The sequence below is a fragment of the Scyliorhinus canicula genome, chromosome 7 (genome assembly GCF_902713615.1).
Source record: "Scyliorhinus canicula chromosome 7, sScyCan1.1, whole genome shotgun sequence".
Taxonomy (NCBI): Eukaryota; Metazoa; Chordata; class Chondrichthyes; order Carcharhiniformes; family Scyliorhinidae; genus Scyliorhinus; species Scyliorhinus canicula.
Window position 1 is genome coordinate 58,957,868 of NC_052152.1, and position 22,846 is coordinate 58,980,713.

At 43.7% G+C, this 22,846-nt stretch overlaps 1 protein-coding gene across 16 annotated transcripts in view; it reads left to right on the forward strand.

Moving 5' to 3' along the window:
* caska (calcium/calmodulin-dependent serine protein kinase a) overlaps window positions 1-22,846 on the forward strand; it is a 740,678-nt gene that overhangs the window by 459,219 nt on the left and 258,613 nt on the right. For all 16 annotated transcript variants that reach the window (XM_038802093.1, XM_038802098.1, XM_038802088.1 and 13 more), the window contains one exon: window positions 6,354-6,475. In XM_038802093.1, the coding sequence (XP_038658021.1) occupies window positions 6,354-6,475 (122 nt within the window). The remainder of the gene's footprint in view (window positions 1-6,353; window positions 6,476-22,846) is intronic.

Genomic DNA, 22,846 nt, shown 5'->3' on the forward strand with positions numbered 1-22,846 from the left:
GTATCGTGACTAGTTCTGAGGCCCAAGTCTTCAGTACCACTACGGGAATGTTGTCAGGGTCCATGTTTTGCAATATCCAATACCTTCAATATTTTTTATATCGCAGGGAGTGAATCAAATTGGTGAGTCCTGGCAATCATGGTTATGTGGGCCTCAGGAGGAGGCCGAGATTGATCCAATCGGCACTTCTGGCTGAACATGATTGCAAATGCTTCAGCCTTGTGTTGCATTGATGAGCTAGGCTCACTCATCATTGAAGATGCGATTATTTGTGGAACCTCTTACAGTTAGATTTTAATTGTTCACTGCCATTCACGGCTAGATGTAACAGGACTGCAGAGCTTAGATCCGATCCATTGATTGTGTGATCATTTAACTCTGTCTATTGCATGTTGCTTCCACTGTTTAGTAAATTGTCCTGCGCTGTAGTTTCACCAGATTGCCTCCCCATTTTTAGGAACACTGCTTCTGGCATGCCCTCCTGCACTCTTCATTGAACCAGAGTTGATCCCCCAGCTTGATGGTGATGGTAGAGTGGGGAATAGGTGGTTGAGTACAATTCTGCTGTTGCCGCTGGCCCATAATGCCTCATGGATAACCATTTTTAAGTTGCAAGATCTACCTAATGTCTATCCCATTTAGCACAGTGGTAAGTGCGAAGATGCGATTGCGTCTCCACAAGGACTTAGTGGTGGTCACTCCTACCAACACTGACATCGACAGATGTATCTATGTCATGTAGATTGGTGAAAAATCAGCCAGTCTTGAGAAAAACTGCAGGGAGGTCAAAAAAGGATAGAACATCACAGTTAGAAAGAAAGTCATCATAAGGTCATTCTAACACAAGAAGAGACATCAAGTGAGTTAGGAAGGCATTTCTAAACCAGTTAACTCACCAGTGAGTATGGCAAGATTGGATGGTATTTATTCTAATGCGAGGAGTCTGACGAACAAGGCGGATGAGTGAGGGCACAAATTAAATCATGGGGGGATGATGTCATTGCTGTTAGAGACATGGTTGAGAGAGGGACAGGATTGGTAGCTCAATATTCCAGGATATAGGATCTTCAGGCGAGACAAAAGGTAGGGGGTAAAAGAGGAGGGGGTGTCGCAATTTTGATCAGGAATCCATTACAGGAGTAAGGAGGGACGACATCTGAGAAGACTCTTCAAATGAAGCCATATGGGTAGAACTAATGTTATGGGCCAGGGTTTAGAGAACCCCAAAGTGTATCATGGAGTTCACCTGACCCACAACTTTTAATAGATTGTGGTATGGGGAGCACACGGCCCACTCTACAGGTGTGGTACAGCAGAAATGGAAAAGTATTTTTTAAAGCAATACAATGTTTATTCTATGAACTCAAGTTAACCTTTTTAAAACATAGTGAACATCTTAGCAACCATCAATTCAAATACAACCCCCAAAGACTACAACACTAAGTAAATCTTCAAGCTTTCCTTAAAGTCGTACATCCACACGACTTAAAAACAAAACCTTTATCAGAAGCACATCAGGTTAAAGTCACTACTGAAAACATTTATAATTTTGAATTCACCAAATGATCAAGAGATAGTCTTTTGATGGCAGAGAGAACAGCAGTACATCTGCTTGGTCTGGCTTCAGCTCCAACACTGAAAACACAACGAAAACACACCCTGCAGCCTGCTCAAAAACAAAAGTAAAAAGTTGACAGACAGCCCAGCTCCACCCACTCTCTGACATCACTGCAGTGGTAAACACCCATTTCTTAAAGGTACTCTCACTACAGATATTTATATACACACCCATTTATAAACACTAATTTCTTAAAGGTACTCACATGACACTAAAAACCAAAAAGAAGCCCCCTAACAGTCGGAGAGAAATAGAAGAACAGATATGAAGGCAAATTTCAGAGAAGTGTAAAAGTAATAGGGTAGTGATAGTGGGGAATTTCAATTTTCCCAACATTAACTGGGGTAGTCATAGTGTGAAAGGTTTAGAGGGATTCTTATAATGCATCCAGGAGAACTTTTTAAGTCAGTTTGTAGAAGGCCACAAGAGAGGGGGTGGTCCTGGATTTTAGGGAACAAAGTCGGGCAAGTGGTTGAATTATCAGTTGGGCAGCATTTTGGAGATGGCAATCATAACTCCGTTAGATTCAAGATTGTTATGGGAGAGAACAAGAATGGGCCTGAAATCGAAGTGCTAAACTGGGGAAGGCTAATTTTAATAAGATCAGATATGATTTGGTCAGAGTGGATTGGGGGAAGTCACTTTTAGATAAATCTGTGACAGAACACTGGGACCCATTAGGAAGGCAATAGGGAGAGTACAGGGCAACATGTTCCAATCAAGAAAAAGGGCGGGACTAAGAAATCCAGTGAATCCTGGATAGCAAGGGATATACAGTATTGGATAACGAGAAAAAGGGAGGTTTATGGCAGTTATTAAGGGCTCAAAACAATAGAAGCCTTAGAGGGGCATAGAATGTACAAGTGCAAGAGGGAACTTAAAAAGGAAAGTAGGTGAGCAAAAAGGGGACATGAAAGGATACTAGTAGGTAAAATAAAGTAAAATCTTAAGTTGTTTTACAAGTGCATTAGGGTAAAAGGATAACTAGGGAAAGAGTAGGGCCCATTATGGACCACAGTGGTAATTTGTGTGTGGAGCCGGAAGACTTAGGTAGGGTTCTAAATGAATACTTTGTGTCAGCGTTCACTGGTGAAAGGCCCTGTGTGGGTATAAAAATCAGGGAGAAGGAATATGATAAAAGTAAAGAAATTAACATTGAGAGGAGGTTCTGAATGACCTGTCATGAGATGTATGCCTATCTCCAGGGCCAGATTAAATGTATACCAGGCTGTTGAGTGAGGCAATGGAGGAAATAGCAGGGGCACTGGCAATAATTTTCAATTCCTTTCTGGCCACAGGAGAGGTGCCGGAGGACAGGAGGATAGCCATTGTAGCACCATTATTCGAGACGGGAGGAAGGCATAAACCAGGAAACTGCATGCCAATCAGTCTAAGCTATGTGGTGGGGAAACTATTAGAATCAGTTTTGAGAGACCTGCATTAATCTGCATTTGGAGTGGCAGGGATTAATCAAGAACAGTCCGCATGATTTTATTAAGGGGAGGTCATTTCTGACCAACTGGATTGAATTTTTTTGAAGAGGTGGCCAGGTGTGTAGCTGAGGGAAATGCATTTGACTTGTCTGCCTGGACTTCAGCAAGGTTTTTGATAAGGTCCCACATAGGAGACTGATATGGAAATTTTGCAAATTGGATCCAGAATTGGCTATGTAACAAGAAGCAGAGGGCGTTGGTCAAGTGGTGTTTTTCCTGATGAGAAGCCTGTGTCCAATGGGGTCCCTCAGGGATCAGTGTAGGGGCCCTTGCTGTTTGTGGTTTATATGAATGATTTAGGCATGAATGTAGGAGGGTTGCTCAGTAAGTTCACAGATGTTATGAAAATTGGTGGATTGGTAAATAGTGAGGAGGTTATAGACGTGCTGGTCAGAAGGATTGATCAGTGGCAAATGGAATTCAATCAGGATAAGTGTGAGGTGATGCACTTGGGCAGGATAAATAAGGCAAGGGAATACATGATAAATGACCAGGCCCTGGGAAGCACCGAGGATCAGAGGGATCTTAATGTGCATGTACACTGGTCCCTTAAGGTAGCAGGGCAGGTAAATCCATGGTTAAGAAGATATGTGGTGCCCTTGCCTTTATTAACCGAGGCATAGAGTTTAAGAGCAGGAAGGTTATGCTGGAACCGTATTAAACATTAGTTAGGCCACAACTAGAGTATTGTGTGCAGCTCTGGAATCCACATTAGAGGAGGTATGCAATAGCACTGGAAAGAGTGCAGAGGAGATTTACCAGGATGTTGCCTGGGCTAGAGAGTTTTAGCTGTGAACAGATATTAGATAGACTGGGGTTGTTTTCCTTGGAGCAGAGGAGACAAGATTGAGATGCATAAAATGCTGAGGGATATAGACAGAGTAGAAGGGAAGAAACCTTTCCCCTTGGTGGAGGGAGCAATGACCAGGGGGCATAGATTTAAGGTGAAGGGATGTGAGGGGCAACCTTTTCACCAGAGGAATGTGGAAGTCTGGAACACTGCCTGAAAGGGTGGTGGAGACAGAGACCCTCACAGCATTTAAGAAGTATTTAGATGTGCACTTGGGATGCCAAGGCACACGGTTTCGAGCCAAGTGTTGAAAAATGGGATTTGAATATTTAGGTGGTTGGTTTTGACCGGCGCAGATGCTATGAGCCAAAGTGCCTTTTCTGTGCTGTGGAATACCATGACTCTAGGTGATTTTGACCAAAGACCAGGCAGAAAATGGCATGAAGGGCCTCAAAGACAAAATATAAGGAAGCTGGACATGGATCTGGTGACAAATTCAAGAGCTTTTATCAAGGCAGATGAGGTTGAAAGTGGGGTAATTGTTATGGAAGATAGAAGCGTTTAGGAAGTGTATTTAGAGGAAGAGGACTGGTGACCAGATGGAAGGATATACTGACCAAGACTGAAATCATTGGGAAAAAGTGATCTGAGCACAGGAACCAAAATGCTATAATGAGATAATGGTAATAGGCAGAGTGACACGTCCATAAGATAAAATTAATCTAACCCTTGAAAACCATGTAGATGATAATGGGGCTGTGCAAAAGAAAGCCATAATAGAAAAATAGGAGTCAAGCAGCTGAAGGAACTGGAAGAATGGAGAGTGCAATGCTGATGTCATTTGGTAGCTTATTATCGGCAACATTTTGAAGAATCCAAAGATGATTTTGTCGTAACTTACGGGAAATGCATAAGCTGGTAAATCCCTCAGAACTTCTGCTCCGCTGCCATAACTTCAGAAGATGTTTGGTGCTGACCCCATTTTCATAAGTTGCATCAATGGAGCAGGAGAAGACCTGAGGAAACCTTATTGACGATTTTAAAATAGGAAATTTAATAAAATTTCAAAGTAAATAAAGGAAAAATCCTTAGAATCCACTTAGTTGGAAAACAAAACTTTTAAAACGTTTTTATTTCAAGTGAAAATTTTAAAGCAATACTTGTAATATTTCAACCAATTTATATTGGTACAGTTTTAAAGAAAAGAATACCAACATATATGATCTAGTAGTTTAGATTAAAGCACATTGGTGGAGCAGAACTAAGAGAGATATTTACGATGTATAAAATCATGCTATAATTGATCTGTGAATGCTGAATGCTGCCATTGGATTCCCAAAGTGCCCGTAAAAACTGCCCATAAAGCTGGCATCCCTCATTGTAGCACACGGAGATTCACCCAAAAAATAAATGAGCCAATAAAGTTAGTGTTTTTTCTTAATATTTGTTTTGCTGTCAGCAAATTAATCAAATTATTAAATGACAGGGCACCTTTTTTCTGATGCTGTTTTCTGTTAATTTTAAGATGTTGGGGTTTTAAGGAAAATTGTCAGTGATGATCCTATGGATAAATGCATAGTTTTATGTAACTCTAGTATCATACTGACAAAGAAGAACCTTGGGCTGAACTTAATTAGCAGAACTCTGCTGCAACCCAAGGCAACGTGAAAATTGACATCAGAATTTCTGTTTTGGAGATTTTGTAAAAATCAAACTGACTTCTCACTTTAAGATTGGGTAAAACTGGAACCAATTAAACTAGTTATTAGGCCCACTGATCAAGCTCTTTTGAAAGATGGCAATTTTCAGGTTTTTTTTGCCTGTCATATACTACTTTACTCTTATTCGGCCTGCTACTTGATGGATCAATTTTAAATTCCTGTTATTCCTTCGTCTCCTTCAGAAGTGCTAGCTCAAATTATAATGTTATATTAATTTCACTGTAAGATTACTGCTAAAGTAAAAAGTATGGACAATGCCAGAATAGATAGAGAAATGAGCAATGTAGATTGAAAGTTTCACTTACTAATTAGAAGTTTCCTAGTTAAGTCGATTTCAATCTGTTTATAATTTTCTTGAGAACTAAGGATGAAGCCATTAAATAACTATCCATATTTGAAAGAACACAAACTGGAAATATATTTTTTTAACTTTCCCTTTAGATATGCCGTTTTCACCAATTACATCTCACAAAATGTAGCTTTACATTGATGAAGATTTATTTTTAGTTTGCTTTACTTAACGAGGTAGTACCATGCCTGGAAAGTGATAAAACATATCTGTATGGTAACCATTTCAACACATCACTTTTTTCCTGGTTCTTCGACCATGCTATCACCGATCTGACCATTTCTATGTCATTTTCATCTGACCTGGTAAATGAACAACAAAATGCATCATCAATATTTATCTCTTCAAATACCTGAAAAATATGATTTGTTTGAATTTGCAGGGGCTGTTTCACAGGTACTGGATAGTTTGGAGGAAATCCATGCACTAACAGATTGCAGTGAAAAGGACTTGGATTTTTTGCACAGCGTTTTCCAGGATCAACATCTTCATACACTGCTTGATGTGAGTCATTCTTAGCCTTTTGTTCAGATATGACTTGAATGTTCTTTTCAGAGGCCTCTTGAAAATCTTTCTTTAAAATACTTGGTAATTATTTAACTGTGATCTTATTATTTTGTTTTGGGACTGCGGTAGGGAGAATGGATTCAGGGTAGTACTGCTCCTGGAATAATCCAGGTATATAGGGAACCAAATGCTGATTTTGAATTCAGTTTAAAATAATTGGCAAAGCTTTTTTAAAAGGGATTGGCATGAGACCCAGACTTGCCTTTTCGTGGAGCAGGGGGAAGGGACTACCAAGTTCTGACTGACCTTGGGAGTTTTGCATATGCGTGGACTGGGAGTGGGCAGAATATGCATAATCCATCGTTTTTGTAATTCGTTCAAGCAAGGGCAAGCATGGTCCACGCATGGAAAAAGAAAAGAGCTCACAAATGGGATATGTGTTCGGGGCTAAGGGCGTTGGCAACAGCATCACTCCCGATTGCCCGGGGGAAATACTCAGAGTCCAGTAGTAGTAGCGACATTCAAAATCTGGAGGCAGTGGGCAGGTGCGGGACACGGGCTGGAGGCTGGCCCAAGATGGACTATGGCTGATTGGGGGGGGTGGGTACCCCCGACCAGACTAGTCACGTGGAACGTGCGAGGATTGAATGGGGCAGTCAAGAGAGCCCGTGTGTTTGCACACTTAAAGCGATTGAAGGCGGAAGTGGCCATGCTGCAAGAGACTCAGCTGAGGTGGGGGACCAGGTTAGGCTGAGGAAGGGATGGATTGGGTAAGTATTTCATTCAGACTTTAAAACGAAGGGGAAGCCGATTTTGGACAATGTGCGGGTAGTGTTCGATGTAGGAAATATAGTGGCTGACTCTGGGGAAAAGTGAAAGGTATGTTATGGTAAGCAGGAAACTGGAGGGAATGCTGATGGTATTGGTAAAAATCTATGCCCCGAACTAGGATGATGTGGAATTTGAGGCGTGTGCTGGGAAGAATTCCTGACCTGGACTCTCATCAGCTGATTATGGGGTGGGGCTTTAATACGGTCCTGGATTCGAGACTGGGCCGATCGAGCTCGAGGTCGGGCAGGGTGTCGGATACAGCTAAGGAGCTTCGCGGGTTCATGTAATACATGGGGGTGTGGTTCCGTGGAGATTTGGGAGGCCGAAGGCAAAATAATTTTTGTTTTACTCCCTTGTGCACAAAGTTTACTCTCGAATAGATTTCTTTGTGTTGGATAATACGTTGTTGGTCGGGGTGGTGAATGTATTCAACAATAGTCTTGTCGGACCATGCCCCGCACTGGGTGGATTTACGAGTGAACAAAGGGGGGGCCCAGTGCCCTCAATGGAGGCTGGATGTGGGACTGTTAGCGGAGGAGGAGGTGTGTGAGCGGGTGAGGAAGGCCATCCGGGGATATGTAGTGATTAATGATACGGGGGAGGAGGCGGCAGATAAGGTTTGGGAGGCACTGAAAGGAGTGGTCAGGGAGGAGTTTTATCTTGATTTGGGTGCATAGGGAGAACGCAGAACGGGTGGAGTTGGAAGTCTAGTGGAAGAAATCCTGCAGGTGGACACGAGATACGCAGGAGGAAGGGCTGCTAAAGGAACGCCAGAGGTTGCAAATGCAATTTGGGCTGCTAGCCACAGGTAAGGCGGTAGGGCAGTTGAAAAGGGTGAGAGGGGCGATATATGAATATGGGGAGAAAGCAAGCAGGGCAGCACTGTAGCATTGTGGATAGCACAATGCTTCACAGCTCCAGGGTCCCAGGTTCGATTCCGGCTTGGGTATCTGTCTCTGCGGAGTCTGCACATCCTCCCCGTTGGTGCGTGGGTTTCCTCCGGGTGCTCCGGTTGCCTCCCACAGTTCAAAGATGTGCAGGTTAGGTGGATTGGCCATGTTAAATTGCCCTTGGTGTTTAAAATTGCCCTTGGTGTTGGGTGGGGTTACTGGGTTATGGGAATACGGTGGAGGTGTGAGCTAGTGCAGACTCGATGGGCCGAATGACCACCTTCTGCACTGTAAATTCTATCATTTCTATGTTAGTGCACCAGTTGAGGAAGCAAGAAACGGCGAGAGAGATTGGGAAAGTGAAGGACACAGGTGGGAATACGGTCTTGGACCCGGCGGGGGTGAATGAGGTTTTGGGGTGTTTTATAGCAAATTGTATGAGTCGGAACCCCCAGCTGGGGAAGAGGGGATGAGGTGGCTTCTGGGAGTGTTGGAGTTCCCGAAGGTGGATGAGGAGCTGGTAGGGCCTGCGGGTCCCAATTGGGCTTGTAGAAGTAGTAGAGGGGCTGGAGGCGATGCAATCGGGCAAGTCCCACGACCGGATGGGTAACCGGTGGAATTTTACAAGAAGTTCTCAGCGGTGTTGGGACCGCTGTTCGTAAGGACCTTCAATGAGGCAAAGGAGTGCTCCCCCGACGTTCTCACAGGTGTCGATCTCCCTCATTTAAAAGTGGGATAAGGACCCGGAAAACTGTGGATCATACAGACCAATCTCCCTGTTAAATATGGATGCCAAACTACTGGCGAAGATCCTGGACACAAAGATCGAAGACTGCATCCTGGGGGTACTAGGGGAGCACCAGACTGGGTTCGTTAAGGGGCGGCATTTGGCGACCAACATTAGAAAGTTGCTTAACGTAATTGTGATGCCCCCAGAGGGGCGCAGGGTTGAGGTGGTGGTGGCGATGGATGCAGAGAAGGCCTTTGATCGGGTGGACTGGGAATACTTATGGGAGGTCCAAGAGCAGTTTGGGTTCAGACAGGGCTTTGTGGACTGGGTCCGGTTGCTATGCTAGACACCGATGGCAAGTGTGCGGACGAATCGGCTGAGATCAGACTATTTTAGGTTGCGCGAGGGACGAGGCAGAGATGCCCACTTTCCCCACTGTTGTTTGCCTTGGCTAAAGAGCCATTCTTAATGGCATTAAGAACGTCGATGGTCTGGCGGGGGTGGGTGCGGTGGGGGGGTTGGTGGTGGAGCACAAGTTCTCGCTTAACGCGAACGATCTACTTTAGTACATATCGGACCCATTTGGGGAGGGGGGGGAATTGGAGGGATTATGGGGATATTAGTGGAACTCAGCAGGTTTTCGGGATACAAATTGAATATGGGTAAGAGTGAGGTCTTTGCGATTCAACAGGTTCTTTGAGAGTATGGGGGATAGGTGTGGACACTGTGCAGGGAGTCCTGCAAACCATGTTCATATGTTTTGGGCATGTCCGAGGCTGAGGGGTTTCTGGCAGGGATTTGCTGACGTTATGTCAGAGGTATTACAAATGAGGGTGATGCCAAGTCCAGAGGTGCCGATCTTTGCATTGAAAAATGAAATGAAAAATGAAAATCGCTTACCCACTAGTCGTCGGAAGACCTGGGAGCCCAGGGGTTGAGAGAGGCCGATTGAGAGAGGGTGATGTCCTGGCCTTTGCCTCCCTGGGAGCCCGGAGACGGATCCTACTAGGATGGAGGGACTCTGAGCCCCCAAAGTCGTGGGGTATGGGTTGGCGACATGGCTGGGTTTCTCAAACTCGAGAAAATTAAATTCGCCTCAAGGGGTTCATTACAGGGGTTTGTCAGAGGTGGCAGCCGTTCATCAATTTCTTCCAAGAAAAATTAAGCTGTCAACAGGGGGAGGGGGAAGGGGAGGCATGAGAGAGATGTGTAAGGGCAGGAGAACCAACGGAGGGGGGCTGGGAAGGTGGCACTGTTTATGTCAGCCATGTTGTTGTATTTTATATTTTCCCCGCGTCTTGACTGTGATAGAGAAATACAAGCATGATTCATTAGGTAAGCAAAACTGAACTTTATTTCCAAATTAGAACTGACTGCTAGCAGTAAATGGCTGAGACTTTTGAAGTCGGAAGGCAGTCAAATACAAACTGCTGAGTCCGTCCCAAGTCTGCGATAGTACAGAAGAATAAGGCGATTTTTATACATTATAGGATCAAGATAACATGAATACAGCTTGGTCAGGAATTTGATTGAAAGTAAAACATAAGTAATAATCGTTACAATGGCATCACCTTGCTGACCTTTAGGGGACTGGAGTCTCATATCATTATCTTGTCTTTGTTTTAAGAACTGGACAAACTTGTTTACATACAGGCAGAGACAGTTGTTCAGCTTGTTATTTATTGAGACTGCTTCTAGGTTCATGACGAACATTTTGTATTTTGTATCTGTGTCTTAGGTTAAATTCAATTGTACCAAGAAGACTTGACTAGTTTTCCCATCATGCCATTATTTGCTTCACACAATACCACACTCCCCCCTTTTGTCATATCATGACAACTAGCTAAATAGGTATATCCATGATACGTTTGAAAATGCATTTACACAAGCAGGAAAGCAATCCTATCCCTAGTAGCATTAGTAGCTGTAGAATAAAGGCCTTAAAGATCCAGTCAAATAATCCATGACCCTAGCCAACCCGGCGGGTTATAGTGGTGAAATTCACTGCCAATTTCTTGAATTTGAGCAACCTGTTTCTTAATATGGTCGGCCAGGTTAGTGATATTTTCAGAGCCATCTGGAATGTAAGTACAGCACTCTTGGCCTACAATACCGCACGTTCCTCCCTGCGATGCTAACAGATAATCCAAAGCCAGTCGATTTTGTAATGCCACGGTCCGGACAGCCACTAGCTCAGCTGAGACCTCGGCCAGTGCCTGTCCAGTGTCCCTGGCTTCTGTTGCAGTTACGTTTGCCAGATGTTCCAATGCTGAGGCCATGTAGATCAATTTGTTGGATGCCTTGCCCGTTCCGTTTTAGAAATTGTTCTTTTTGCTCGCGAGGGGGAGTGCTTAAGGGTGGGTATAGTGCTTAAGGCATGATTATAGGTAGGTTGATATGAAGCTGAAAATTTAGTCATGTCATAGCCAGCAGATCTCCATATTTTCATATTCCCCCTATCTCCCCTGATGCCTGTTTGACTTTGTCGTAAAATCCATTCAACTGTTTCTGCGGTATGAAAGGGGAGGGATTGGAGAGGTATTCCTTCCCTCGAATGGACGGGGATATGGGTACAAACCCAACACTTACTAATATTCAATTTTTCGGCGTAAAAATATGACATATGTAAATAGGTATTGGAGGGCAGGTCTCGTTTAGTTCGTTTTTTTTACTACCGAGTGGCCATCAAGGCTAAGTAGTCCAGAAAGTCCAAAAATTATACTGAAGATCTTCATCCTGTGTTCTCGTCTGGGTTGGAGACTATCTTCTTGCAATCGGATATATGTATCCAACTTGAACGTCCTTCAAGTTTGACCGAAGTTGGCGTCGTCAGTAGTACGAGGAATGGTCCGCTCCAGCGTTGTCCTAGTTTCTTTCTGTCCCAGTTTTTTTACCAACACGTGGTCTCCGGGTTTGACCACTGGATATCGAGGGACGGCTGTCCCTGTCATTACTGGTAGATGTACCTGTTTTACCTGTGAGTGAAGAAACTTCAAAGAAAGTGTTAATTGATTCAAATAGCTCTGCATTTGTTCCCCCATCACATGGAGGTCTACTCCCTCTAGGGGTTTTTCATTGGCATCCCAGGGAGTCCTCATTGGCCGACCATAGACTATCTCTGCAGCTGACAGTCCGGTCCGCGAATGGGGAGTCACTTGCATGTGAAACAGTGCCAAGGGTTATACTTTTAGCCAATTTAACCCAGTTTCTTCAGTTAATTTAGATAATTTTTCTTTTAAAGTCCCGTTGGCTCTTTCCAGAATTCCTGCTGCCTGCAGGTGATACGCGCAGTGCAGTTGCTGTTTAATTACAAGGGCTTTGCACAATTCAGTATTGATCCGAGCTACAAAATGTGGTCCATTGTCTGAGCTCACCATTTTGGGTACCCCAAAACAAGGAATGACTTCCGTTAACAACAACTTCACTACTGTATGTGCCATACAATTAGTGGTGGGGAAGGCTTCAATCCATTTACTAAACACATCGATTATTACTAAACAATATTTATAACACTGTGCTTTTGACAATTCAATAAAATCAAGCTGTATACAAGCAAAAGGATCATCTGGCAAGGGGGTGGTTCCCGGAGGGCATTTAATACCTTTACCCTTATTATGTTTCATGCAAATGACGCATCGATCCAGCCGCGTTTGCTGTATTCAAATCTGGGTGCCACCATGTTTTTAGGAGTAGCTTTCCCACTCCCTCCTTGCCAAGATGGGTACAAGAATGCAAATAATCAACAAGTAACGGCAATAAAGAATTCGGAATACAAACTTGACCAACTGGAGTCAGCCAGAGGTCTCGTGTCAAGGAGTGCGAACACCTCATTGACTTCCATAGTGTTCGCTCAGAATCAGAGGCGTCCCTCTGCAAATTTCGAACTTCAGCTATCTCTGGCATGCCCGTCGTCCGTAATACAGGTACCTGGTTTAAAGCCTGATTAGCCCCACTGGGAACAATTAAAGAGGTTGATGAAGCTGCAGTTTTAGCAGCTGAATCAGAACGGGCATTTCTTAATTGAACAGGAGTGTCACCCTTCGTGTGCGCAACACATTTAATAACTGCCAATTGACGGGGAAGCTGAATAGCATCGAGGAGATTTTTAACCCAAAGTGCATTTTGAATGGGAGTTCCAGCAGAGATGAGAAAACCTCGCTGTTGCCAGAGGCGGCCGAAATCATGGGGTCACGCCAAAGGCATACCTAGAATCAATGTAAACATTAGTACTTTTGTCTGTGGCCAAAATACATGCTTGAGTAAGGGCGAATAGCTCGGCTTTTTGTGCAGAGACAGGGGTCTGGAAGGCTGCTGCTTCCTGCACGTCAGTGTCGGTTACCGCAGCATATCCCGACTGTGGGACGCCAAATGGGGAAATGGAAGAACTGCCATCAACATTAAAAAATTAGATCTTGATTATCAATAGGCCTGTCTGTTAAATCCGGGCGAGGTGCGGTAAGGAAGTGATTCCGAAGTAAACAATCGTGTGGTGGGTCTTCAAGGTTATCGGGGGGCTGTTCGAGGAACACAGCAGGATTTAAGGTTGAACCATAATGAAACAAGAGGTAGGGGTTTTGCAATAGTGAAACCTCATAGCGGCTTAAGCGCGCTTGAGTCAGATGCTGGGTTTGCTGAGACGTTAGGAGAGGCACGATAGAATGTGAAGTATGCACTGTGGTGATCACAAGTTAACCAGATGCAACACAACTGAGCAACCACTAGAGGGAGCACGGGAGAGCCATATAAATAGATCAGGACAGGAAGTGAGGACACACTTCACTGAGGGCAGAACTTGGAGCAACACATACACAAGACACTCTTCACAGCAGGCGGGCTGGTAAGCAGGACACACACAGCAAGCAAAGCTGGTAGTTAGCACTGGAAGGTCGTTCTAGGTCGAGCTCTGGAAACTGAACGAACTCACAATAAAGCATCTTCTCCACACTTGAGACTACGAGCTTTATTAAGACACGAGTAACAACACATGGTACCTAGGAGTGATTTCAGACGCTTATGACAGGACAACTCAGCTGCAGATACAGAAAACAAAAAAAACAAAAATGGCATGGAAATCTCAACCAAGAATGGCATGGAGATCTCCTGCTGGACATTCGACTTGGGAAGACATTGCTGATGAGAGGATGTGCCTTGGATTCCCACTTCACCTGGACACGACTGGAAAAGTAAGAAGTGTCTGGGAAAGGTTTAAACAAATGTTCGATTTCGCTATCATAGCATATGATGCAGCAGCAGCCTCAGACGAAATTAAAATAGCAATTCTCATCGAAGGAAATGAAGCTTGGAAAGTTTATAATGGATTTAAATACTCAAAAGGTGAAGACAGAAACAGCTTACAAACGGTACTAAACAAATTTGAAGAGTACTGTGAGAAATTTGAACAGCAAGACATACTCAGAGGCCAAACTGCACAGAGACTGAGTGATGCAAAACTTAAAAAATCACCAAAAGAGCAAGAAATCGCGAATGAAAAGTACAGATCAAAAAGAAGAAATAAAAAGAATTTCTCACAAAGCCAAAACGCTGAAACCCTGTCCAAATCGGGAAGAGAAGATCACTTACGAATTTTGCAGTCCTGGTGGGACAGTAAAATCGCTGAAATCCGCGAAAAACGGCAAAAAATGGCGTTGGAGCACATTTTGCAGTCTCCGGTAAGCAAAGAACTACAAATCGCGTCTGCGCATGCGCCGGAACCGGAAGCCGCGCATGCGCAGTTTGAAAAAGATCGCAGCGCCGATTGTTATGCGCATGCGCAAGCCGCGCATGCGCAGTCAAAAAAAGTCGTCGTCGCGGATCGTCATGCGCATGCGCAAGCCGCGCATGCGCAATGGGAACGAAACCGCACAGTGAAGGACGAAAGCCGATTTGCGCATGCGCAAGTCATGCCAACGCGTGACGTCATGACGTCTGAGCATCCCGACCACGCCCACTTAAAAGGGAAATGCCCGAAAATTGAAAATAAGACACTTAAAGTGGTAAACACAAATTTTCTTGCCTCAGAACACAGAAAAACGCCTGAACTTACACCAACAGTAAAAAACAACTTGCACAACACCCTGAAAAAAGCAGTCTGCACCACCCAAAGTGAAGAGAACAAAAAGAATTCCGAAACAACAAAAGATGATTTGTTTTTCGAAGAATACTACTCAGACACAGCTGAGTCAGTCGGATATGCTTCTCACAGCATCAGCGACACGGTCGCAAAGTTCAACACGAATCAACTCGTGGTAGAAGAATCCAACCAGGATGATTTGTTTTTCGGAGAATACTACTCAGACACAGCTGAGTCAGTCGGATATGCTTCTCACAGCATCAGCGACACGGTCGCAAACTTCAACACGAATCAACTCGTGGTAGAAGAAGCCAACGAAGATGAAATGGGTATCAAAGAATACTACTCAGACATGGAGGAGTTATTTGGACATGCTGATCACAGCATCAGCGACACCGTTGCAAAGCTCAACACGACTCTACTCATGGTAGATGAATCCAACACCATGAGGCCATGGCAGCTCGTCGATACATTGGATGACAGCAATACCCAAGACGAAGACGACGCCACACAGAGAGCACAGGAAGACTCCACAGAGCGAGCGATGACAGGCTCCACAGTGCGAGTAATGAAAGACTCCAAAAGGGATGCAAGCAAACACTCCCTGGCGAACACCATGCATGAACAAGACCATGCAGGTAAACCCGCAGTATCTGAGCAACCGCAAGCAGACTATGAAAGTCTAACAAGCTCACATGAACAAGAAGAAGACAATGCACCTCTACCCACTGCATGCGAGAACAGTAACAAGGTGATCGCACTCGATGTACAGGATCACAGCGAGACTGACAGTTCTCAGCTTGTCTGTACAGAAGCACAGAGTCGGGCCACCCAGCAGTCCAGAGCGACGATGCCGAAAGAAAACATGCAGATTTTGACTCCAGAAGAGGAGCACCTGGAGTCCAGAGAGACTAAGCCAAAAGAAACCATGCAGATTTTGACTCCAGAAGAGGAGCACCTGGAGTCCAGAGAGACCAAGCCAAAAGAAACCATGCAGATTCTGACTCCAGACGAGGAGCACCTGGAGTCCAGAGAGACCAAGCACAGAAAAAAGTCCATGCCAGTCAACATCAGTGAGGTGACCATGCAAACACCTCGGGATGATGCATTGGGTACTTAAAATAACAAGGAACACCAACAACATTTACAGCGGACTTGCAATATCAATATCACCACGTCATCAACAACACCAAAAAAAAAAAAAAGCTCTGAACAAATTCATCAAGTTTGGACTCATAAATGTTTTATTGAGATTGGACATATAACTACATTGGCTTTGTACAGTATGCAATAGCACCATCACCTGTATAGATACGCATATCATAAGTAACTGTTTTCTATAATTTTCTTTAACGATGTACAGCAAATATGTAAAGAGAAAAAGGGGGATGGGGTGATCGTAGATTTACTAGATACAAAACAACTGAGCAAACACCAGAGGGAGAGCTACAAATACACCGGGACAGGATGTACAATTTTCTTTAACGATGTACAGAAAATATGTTAAGAGAAAAAGGGGGATGTGGTGATCACAAGTTAACCAGATGCAACACAACTGAGCAACCACTAGAGGGAGCACGGGAGAGCCATATAAATAGATCAGGACAGGAAGTGAGGACACACTTCACTGAGGGCAGAACTTGGAGCAACACATACACAAGACACTCTTCACAGCAGGCGGGCTGGTAAGCAGGACACACACAGCAAGCAAAGCTGGTAGTTAGCACTGGAAGGTCGTTCTAGGTCGAGCTCTGGAAACTGAACGAACTCACAATAAAGCATCTTCTCCACACTTGAGACTACGAGCTTTATTAAGACACGAGTAACAACACATGCACTTGTACTGGTTGGTGAAGGGTTAGATTGGAGGCTGCCTGGACTAACAAATGGACAGCAGTAAGAATTTGGGTGAAAAGGTCTGTCATACATAGGTCGTGTGCTGGGGCGATAGCCAGGGTTTTTCAGGGTAATAAAAGATTGCTTTGCTGAATCAGGTAGATCAAACTTAAGAGGAGCATTTTGAGAGGAGTACGGAGTTAATTCTTTAGAATGCACAGTAACATTAGGAATCCATTGTCTGCAAAAGTTCACTAATCCTAAAAAGGCTCGCACCTGCTTGGGCGATGTAGGAAATGGGGTCTGCAGTATAGGAGTAATGCATTCTTGAGTAAGGGAGCGATCAGTAGCACTAATTAGGACATCCAAAAATTTGACTTGTCGTTGGCCTTTATGAACTTTAGCGGGCGGGATCACATATCCCCATGAATGGAGACTGATGAGCAGGTAAAAAGGTGTCACGCTGGTTAGTGATGAAATCAAGGCTGGCAAGGAGTAAGTCATCAACATATTGAATGATGGTGGAGCCACCAGGAGGTGCTAATGTTGCTAACTGAGAGTGACCAAACGCCATTCGGATGGTCTACCTATCTTAGGAACTGGAAGAATCGGGGTGTTACAGGGCGATTGGCACGGTATCAGAATTCCCTGTTGAAGGAACGATTGAATCATAACCGAGACTCCTTTTTCAGCCTCGGGACGCAAAGGGTACTGTGAAATTGAGGGCAAGGGCATATCAGGTTTGATTCTAATAACAACAGGAGGGACATTAGTGAGACCAACTTCGTGTTTGGAGGCTGCCCATAAATCTGCGGGTAGTTCAGGAGTCGTAGATTGGGTTGAATGATGATGGTGCAGTGTGCCAATGTGGACAAATGGGCGTTTAAAATATTCTAAAGTGCCTGCGGGTAGGTTTTGACTATCATTAAGGAAAGGATCAGCTTGTCCTCGTAGTGCAGCTGCCAGAAATCCCAAGGACTTGGCACTGTAGCCTTCGTTGACAGAAAGGGTCACGTGGGGTGACACAAGTCTCAACTGACGCCATAGGCTGCGGGGTAAATCGACAAGAAAGGCAGACCCTTTTTTTGTCTTGGTAAATGTTCTCCAAATCGGGCGAGCATACTGTATGATCGTAGCAAAGAGTGACATGTGGATTGGGAATATCTAAGGGAGGTGAAAAGTGTGAGGGATCAAAATCAATCGACCACCATTGTGGAGTAGTGAATAGGGGAAAGTTTCGAAGCTGGGCCTGTGGGATAGGTGATATGGTAATGCCGTTATCAAGGCTTGGGTCACTATATTCTCTCATCTGGACTCTATCGGGTGTTTTAAACAGTGATACTCAGGGTTAACATTAGCTGCCAGCATAGAACACAGAGCAATCAGGCGCAGGCACAGAAGTTATTAAATCTTGCAGCTGGTGACCTCGTATTTGGGACAGTTCTATAAACATACCATTATCAATGCACTGTATTACCGCTCCGTATTTGCAGTGTCTGCCTGCCTAATATGGTCAGGTGTCGCTAGTTGAGGTACATCTTTCCTGCGAGAGTGCTATGAATAGTCAATTTTCAATATTTGCTATTTACCCAGTTTTTTTGGAAAGAGACATTACTGGATGTTTATTATTTCTTTTTATTTCAAATGAACTGAACCACCGCCGAGCCTATCTGGACAGCCTGAAACGATCTGAAGTTATTTTAGACAAGAATCCATTGTTAAGTTCCTAACCGTAATCTTGTATTGACTTTGCTCCCCTTTTTTTCATTTTGGGAGATTTGTTATCCTCAGATATTCCTGAACAAAAGCTAATGGAGTGTTTTAGCAACTTTCTAATCAAGGTGGATAGCCTAATTTGGTTCTTTTCCATATGTGCATTCCGTTTTCAAGACCTGTCAATTCTATACTCAATTTTAATTCTTTATCCTGCCAGCTGGCTAACAAGGAGGCATCCTTCAATTTTGGACAATATTCCCTCCATAGAGCAACTAACTTTTTAGTAGTTGACCCCCTATTATTTTCCTAAATCACTTGTTGAGCTTCTATTACTGTTGATAGGCCTTTAGTTATAGAACATAGAACAGTACAGCACAGAACAGGCCCTTCGGCCCTCGATGTTGTGCCGAGCAATGATCACCCTACTTAAACCCACGTAACCCGGATACCCGTAACCCAACAATCCCCCCATTAACCTTCCACTATGGGCAATTTAGCATGGCCAATCCACCTAACCCGCACATCTTTGGACTGTGGGAGGAAACCGGAGCACCCGGAGGAAACCCACGCACACACGGGGAGGACGTGCAGACTCCACACAGACAGTGACCCAGCCGGGAATCGAACCTGGGACCCTGGAGCTGTGAAGCATTGATGCTAACCACCATGCTACCGTGAGGCCCCTTGTTCACACAGCGTTTGCAGTACGCTGCCATTTTAAAAAGTTGTATCTAAAGTTTTACCCATTGCACACTTTGTCTGATGCCAGATGGTCCTTCCGATTACAATTTTAACAATTGATTAAGGAAATTACGTGTGTGATGTTTTATGTCAGGGTCCGCACGCTTTTTGCCCTGTTTATGTGTTATTAAGCAGAGTTATCCGCATCTGCAGGAGATTATAATTTAAATCACGGAGTAATCGTGCTTCGTACAAACCAATTAACAGCTCGAAGGTGACACTGTAAAGATTCTATGTAACCCGCCTTACAAAGTTAACGGGAACCTTTTATCGTGAAGGTTTCAAGTAATAACAAAGACCATGTTGGCATCGATATCTCTTTACCTCATTCAAATAATCACAGCTTGAAACATAATTTTTAAAGTCAAAGTCTGAAAAATGAAATATGAATTCTTTCCCTTATCTATCTCTCTCCCCCTCTACATAACTGTCTGTCTTTGGAACTCCTGCTGCTCTTTCTCTCCATCTGCCTACCTCTCCATCTCTGCCTCTCCCTAACTCGCTCTCTTTCGCTATCTCTAACAGTTCCTGTCTCTGTCGCTGGCTCTCTCTCTCTCCTTCAATCTCTTCCTCTGTCTCTCTTTCTCTCTCTTGGATTCAGCCCTTGTCCTTGCGGACAAATTTTGAACAAAAATTTTTCATTCTCTTTCGAAAACTTTATCTGTGTTATTCCATTTAAGTCAATTTGCACTGATTAATTATAGAGGCATTAGCTGTTCTCTGAGATGTATTTCTTCGTTTGTCAATTCAGAAAAGACCAACTGTCTGCTGAAATGGTTAATGTTTCCTGCAGAATCTAAGGGGCAGAGAACTTGGCATGATGCCATTTACGTCTTTTCACGCAATCTAAAAACTTATTCACATTTCAATTACTCTTATTTGTAAAGTTACTTTCTTTTAAACTGATATAGTGTGAACTGAACAACTTTGAGAACATTTGCAAGAGGAATTCTGAATGTTTTGCCATTAGTTTAAAAACAATTCGAGTACGCATTTTGTTGTCCTTCAGAAGAACCACTTGTTATCATAATAAGGCCAGTACAACATTCCAAGCAGTAGTTAGTTAACATCATCTGATTTACTAAATTTCATTCAAAAGCAATGTTAAACTTTAGTCATTATTGCCAGCATGCTTCTAAATCGGTAACTCATTAACTTCACTTCTATAAATTCCTTATTGTGGATCTTTTAATCAACACCTTTTAGTCAATTATCATGTCTTCCGTAGAGAAGGGTTGTTCGATATTTACGGCTTGCGTCTGTGAGCGAGTGCGTGTCGCTAAGGGGGATACGTTAACAGGAGTTTCATTGGTAACGGGATCAGAAGTGGGAGTCAGGACTTAGGACAGTGGAATTGCAAGATCGGGGAGCGCAAAATGAGGGTGGGGTCCAGGGTTCAAATTCTCCTCGTCTTCCGTATCGCTTGAATATGGGAACATCGGCATGCCAGAGCAACTGGGAGGATCCTCCTTTCCTATAATCTTACGAGCTAGCCCTATTTGTCTGGTGAGAGGAGATTTCTTATTGCCGAATTGCTTTTTTAGTGTTTTGACTGTTTTCTATCCCAAAGCTCACATTACAATTTTAAAGTCTCCCAATTTTTCAATTTACCGTTCACACACTCATTAATATCTCTTTTGCGGGCGTTATCTCTCAAACTCATTAATAGTGATTGTTCATTGCGTTAAGTGGACTGTTTTTTTCCACTGTAAAATTAAACAGTTTGAAACCGGCATTTTTTTTCCAGATTGCTTTTTTCTTTCTGCATCAATGTTATTGTCAAAGTTCCAAGTTCCCTGTGTTACCTAGTGGCCAGATATCGTTACCTAATTTATTGTTTAAAGCAGCGCTGCAGCCAATCTTCGAATATTATGTTCTTGAGAAGGGGTTTCTAAACACATGAAAAATAGAGGGGAGTTGCCGCTAGTTTTGTCTAAAGTTTGTCGCATAATGTCAGTAAAATGTGCCCCAGGCAAAAAAACGCTCAAAACAAAATTTCTGGTACCAAATCAAATTGGAGGGTCCTTGACCCCAAAAAATTACTGACAGGGTCCCTGACCCCAAAAAATTACTGAGAGTGTCCATGACCCCAAAAAAATTACTGAGAGGGTCCCTGACCCCAAAACTTATTGACAGCCTGTATAAATCTGATGCGGATGAAAAACGAGATCAAAAAGGTCCCTGACCTGCGGCTAATTACACAAAAAAAAATGTACTCACAGTCAAATTTAGATTCGAGAACCGTCACCTGTTTAGTTACTTCCGACAGGGATGAGGGGTCGTAGCACAGATCCGAGAGAGACCAAGGTCAATCTTACCTTGTGCCGGTGTCTGTCTCTTTACTCCGGTCGTGGCTTTGATCACTTTTTCTCAGTCCCTCATGGAAGCTCACTCAGGATATTAGATTTTTTCTCGCAGCGCCAAATGTTGTATTTTATATTTTCCCCGCGTCTTGACTGTGATAGAGAAATACAAGCATGATTCATTAGGTAGGCAAAACTGAACTTTATTTCCAAATTAGAACTGACTGCTAGCAGTAAATGGCTGAGACTTTTGAAGTCGGAAGGCAGTCAAATACAAACTGCTGAGTCCGTCCCAAGTCTGCGATAGTACAGAAGAATAAGGCGATTTTTATACATTATAGGATCAAGATAACATGAACACAGCTTGGTCAGGAATTTGATTGAAAGTAAAACATAAGTAATAATCGTTACAATGGCGTCACCTTGCTGACCTTTAGGGGACTGGAGTCTCATATCATTATCTTGTCTTTGTTTTAAGAACTGGACAAACTTGTTTAATACAGGCAGAGACAGTTGTTCAGCTTGTTATTTATTGAGACTGCTTCTAGGTTCATGACGAACATTTTGTATTTTGTATCTGTGTCTTAGGTTAAATTCAATTGTACCAAGAAGACTTGACTAGTTTTCCCATCATGCCATTATTTGCTTCACACAATACCACAATGTTGGCTAGGGTCTGCTTTGGGGGTTTGTTGGGTATATTGTGTTTTTGTTCTTGTTGAAATTTGATTTTTAAAATTCTTTAAATTATAAATGCTTCAATAAAATATTTTCTAAAAAAAGAAAATCTGGAGGCAGTTGTGTCAGCACTTTAATCTGGGGATGGGGTCAAGGGAAATGGTGATTTGTGGGAATCACCGATTTGAACCAAGGAAGTGGGCTGGGCGTTTTCGGAGATGGGAGGAGAAGGGAGTCGGGCATTAAAGGATTTTTTTTCTAGGGGGTCGGTTTGCGGGATTGAAGGAGCATAGGGTGAAATATGGCTTGGGGCGGGGGGAAATGTTCAGGTATATGCAGGTCCGAGATTTTGCTAAGAAGCAGATACAGAGCTTTCCGGTGGCGCTGGCATCCACACTGTTGGAGGAGGTGCTGGCAACAGGGTGAATGGAGAAGGGGGTGGTGTCGTCGATTTATGGGGCGATTCTGGGAGAAGAGAAAGCACTGCTGGAGGGGATTAAGACCAAGTGGGAGGAAGAGTCGGGAAAGGGCATGGAGGAGGGGTTAAGGTGTGAGGTGCTCCAGAGCTTGAAT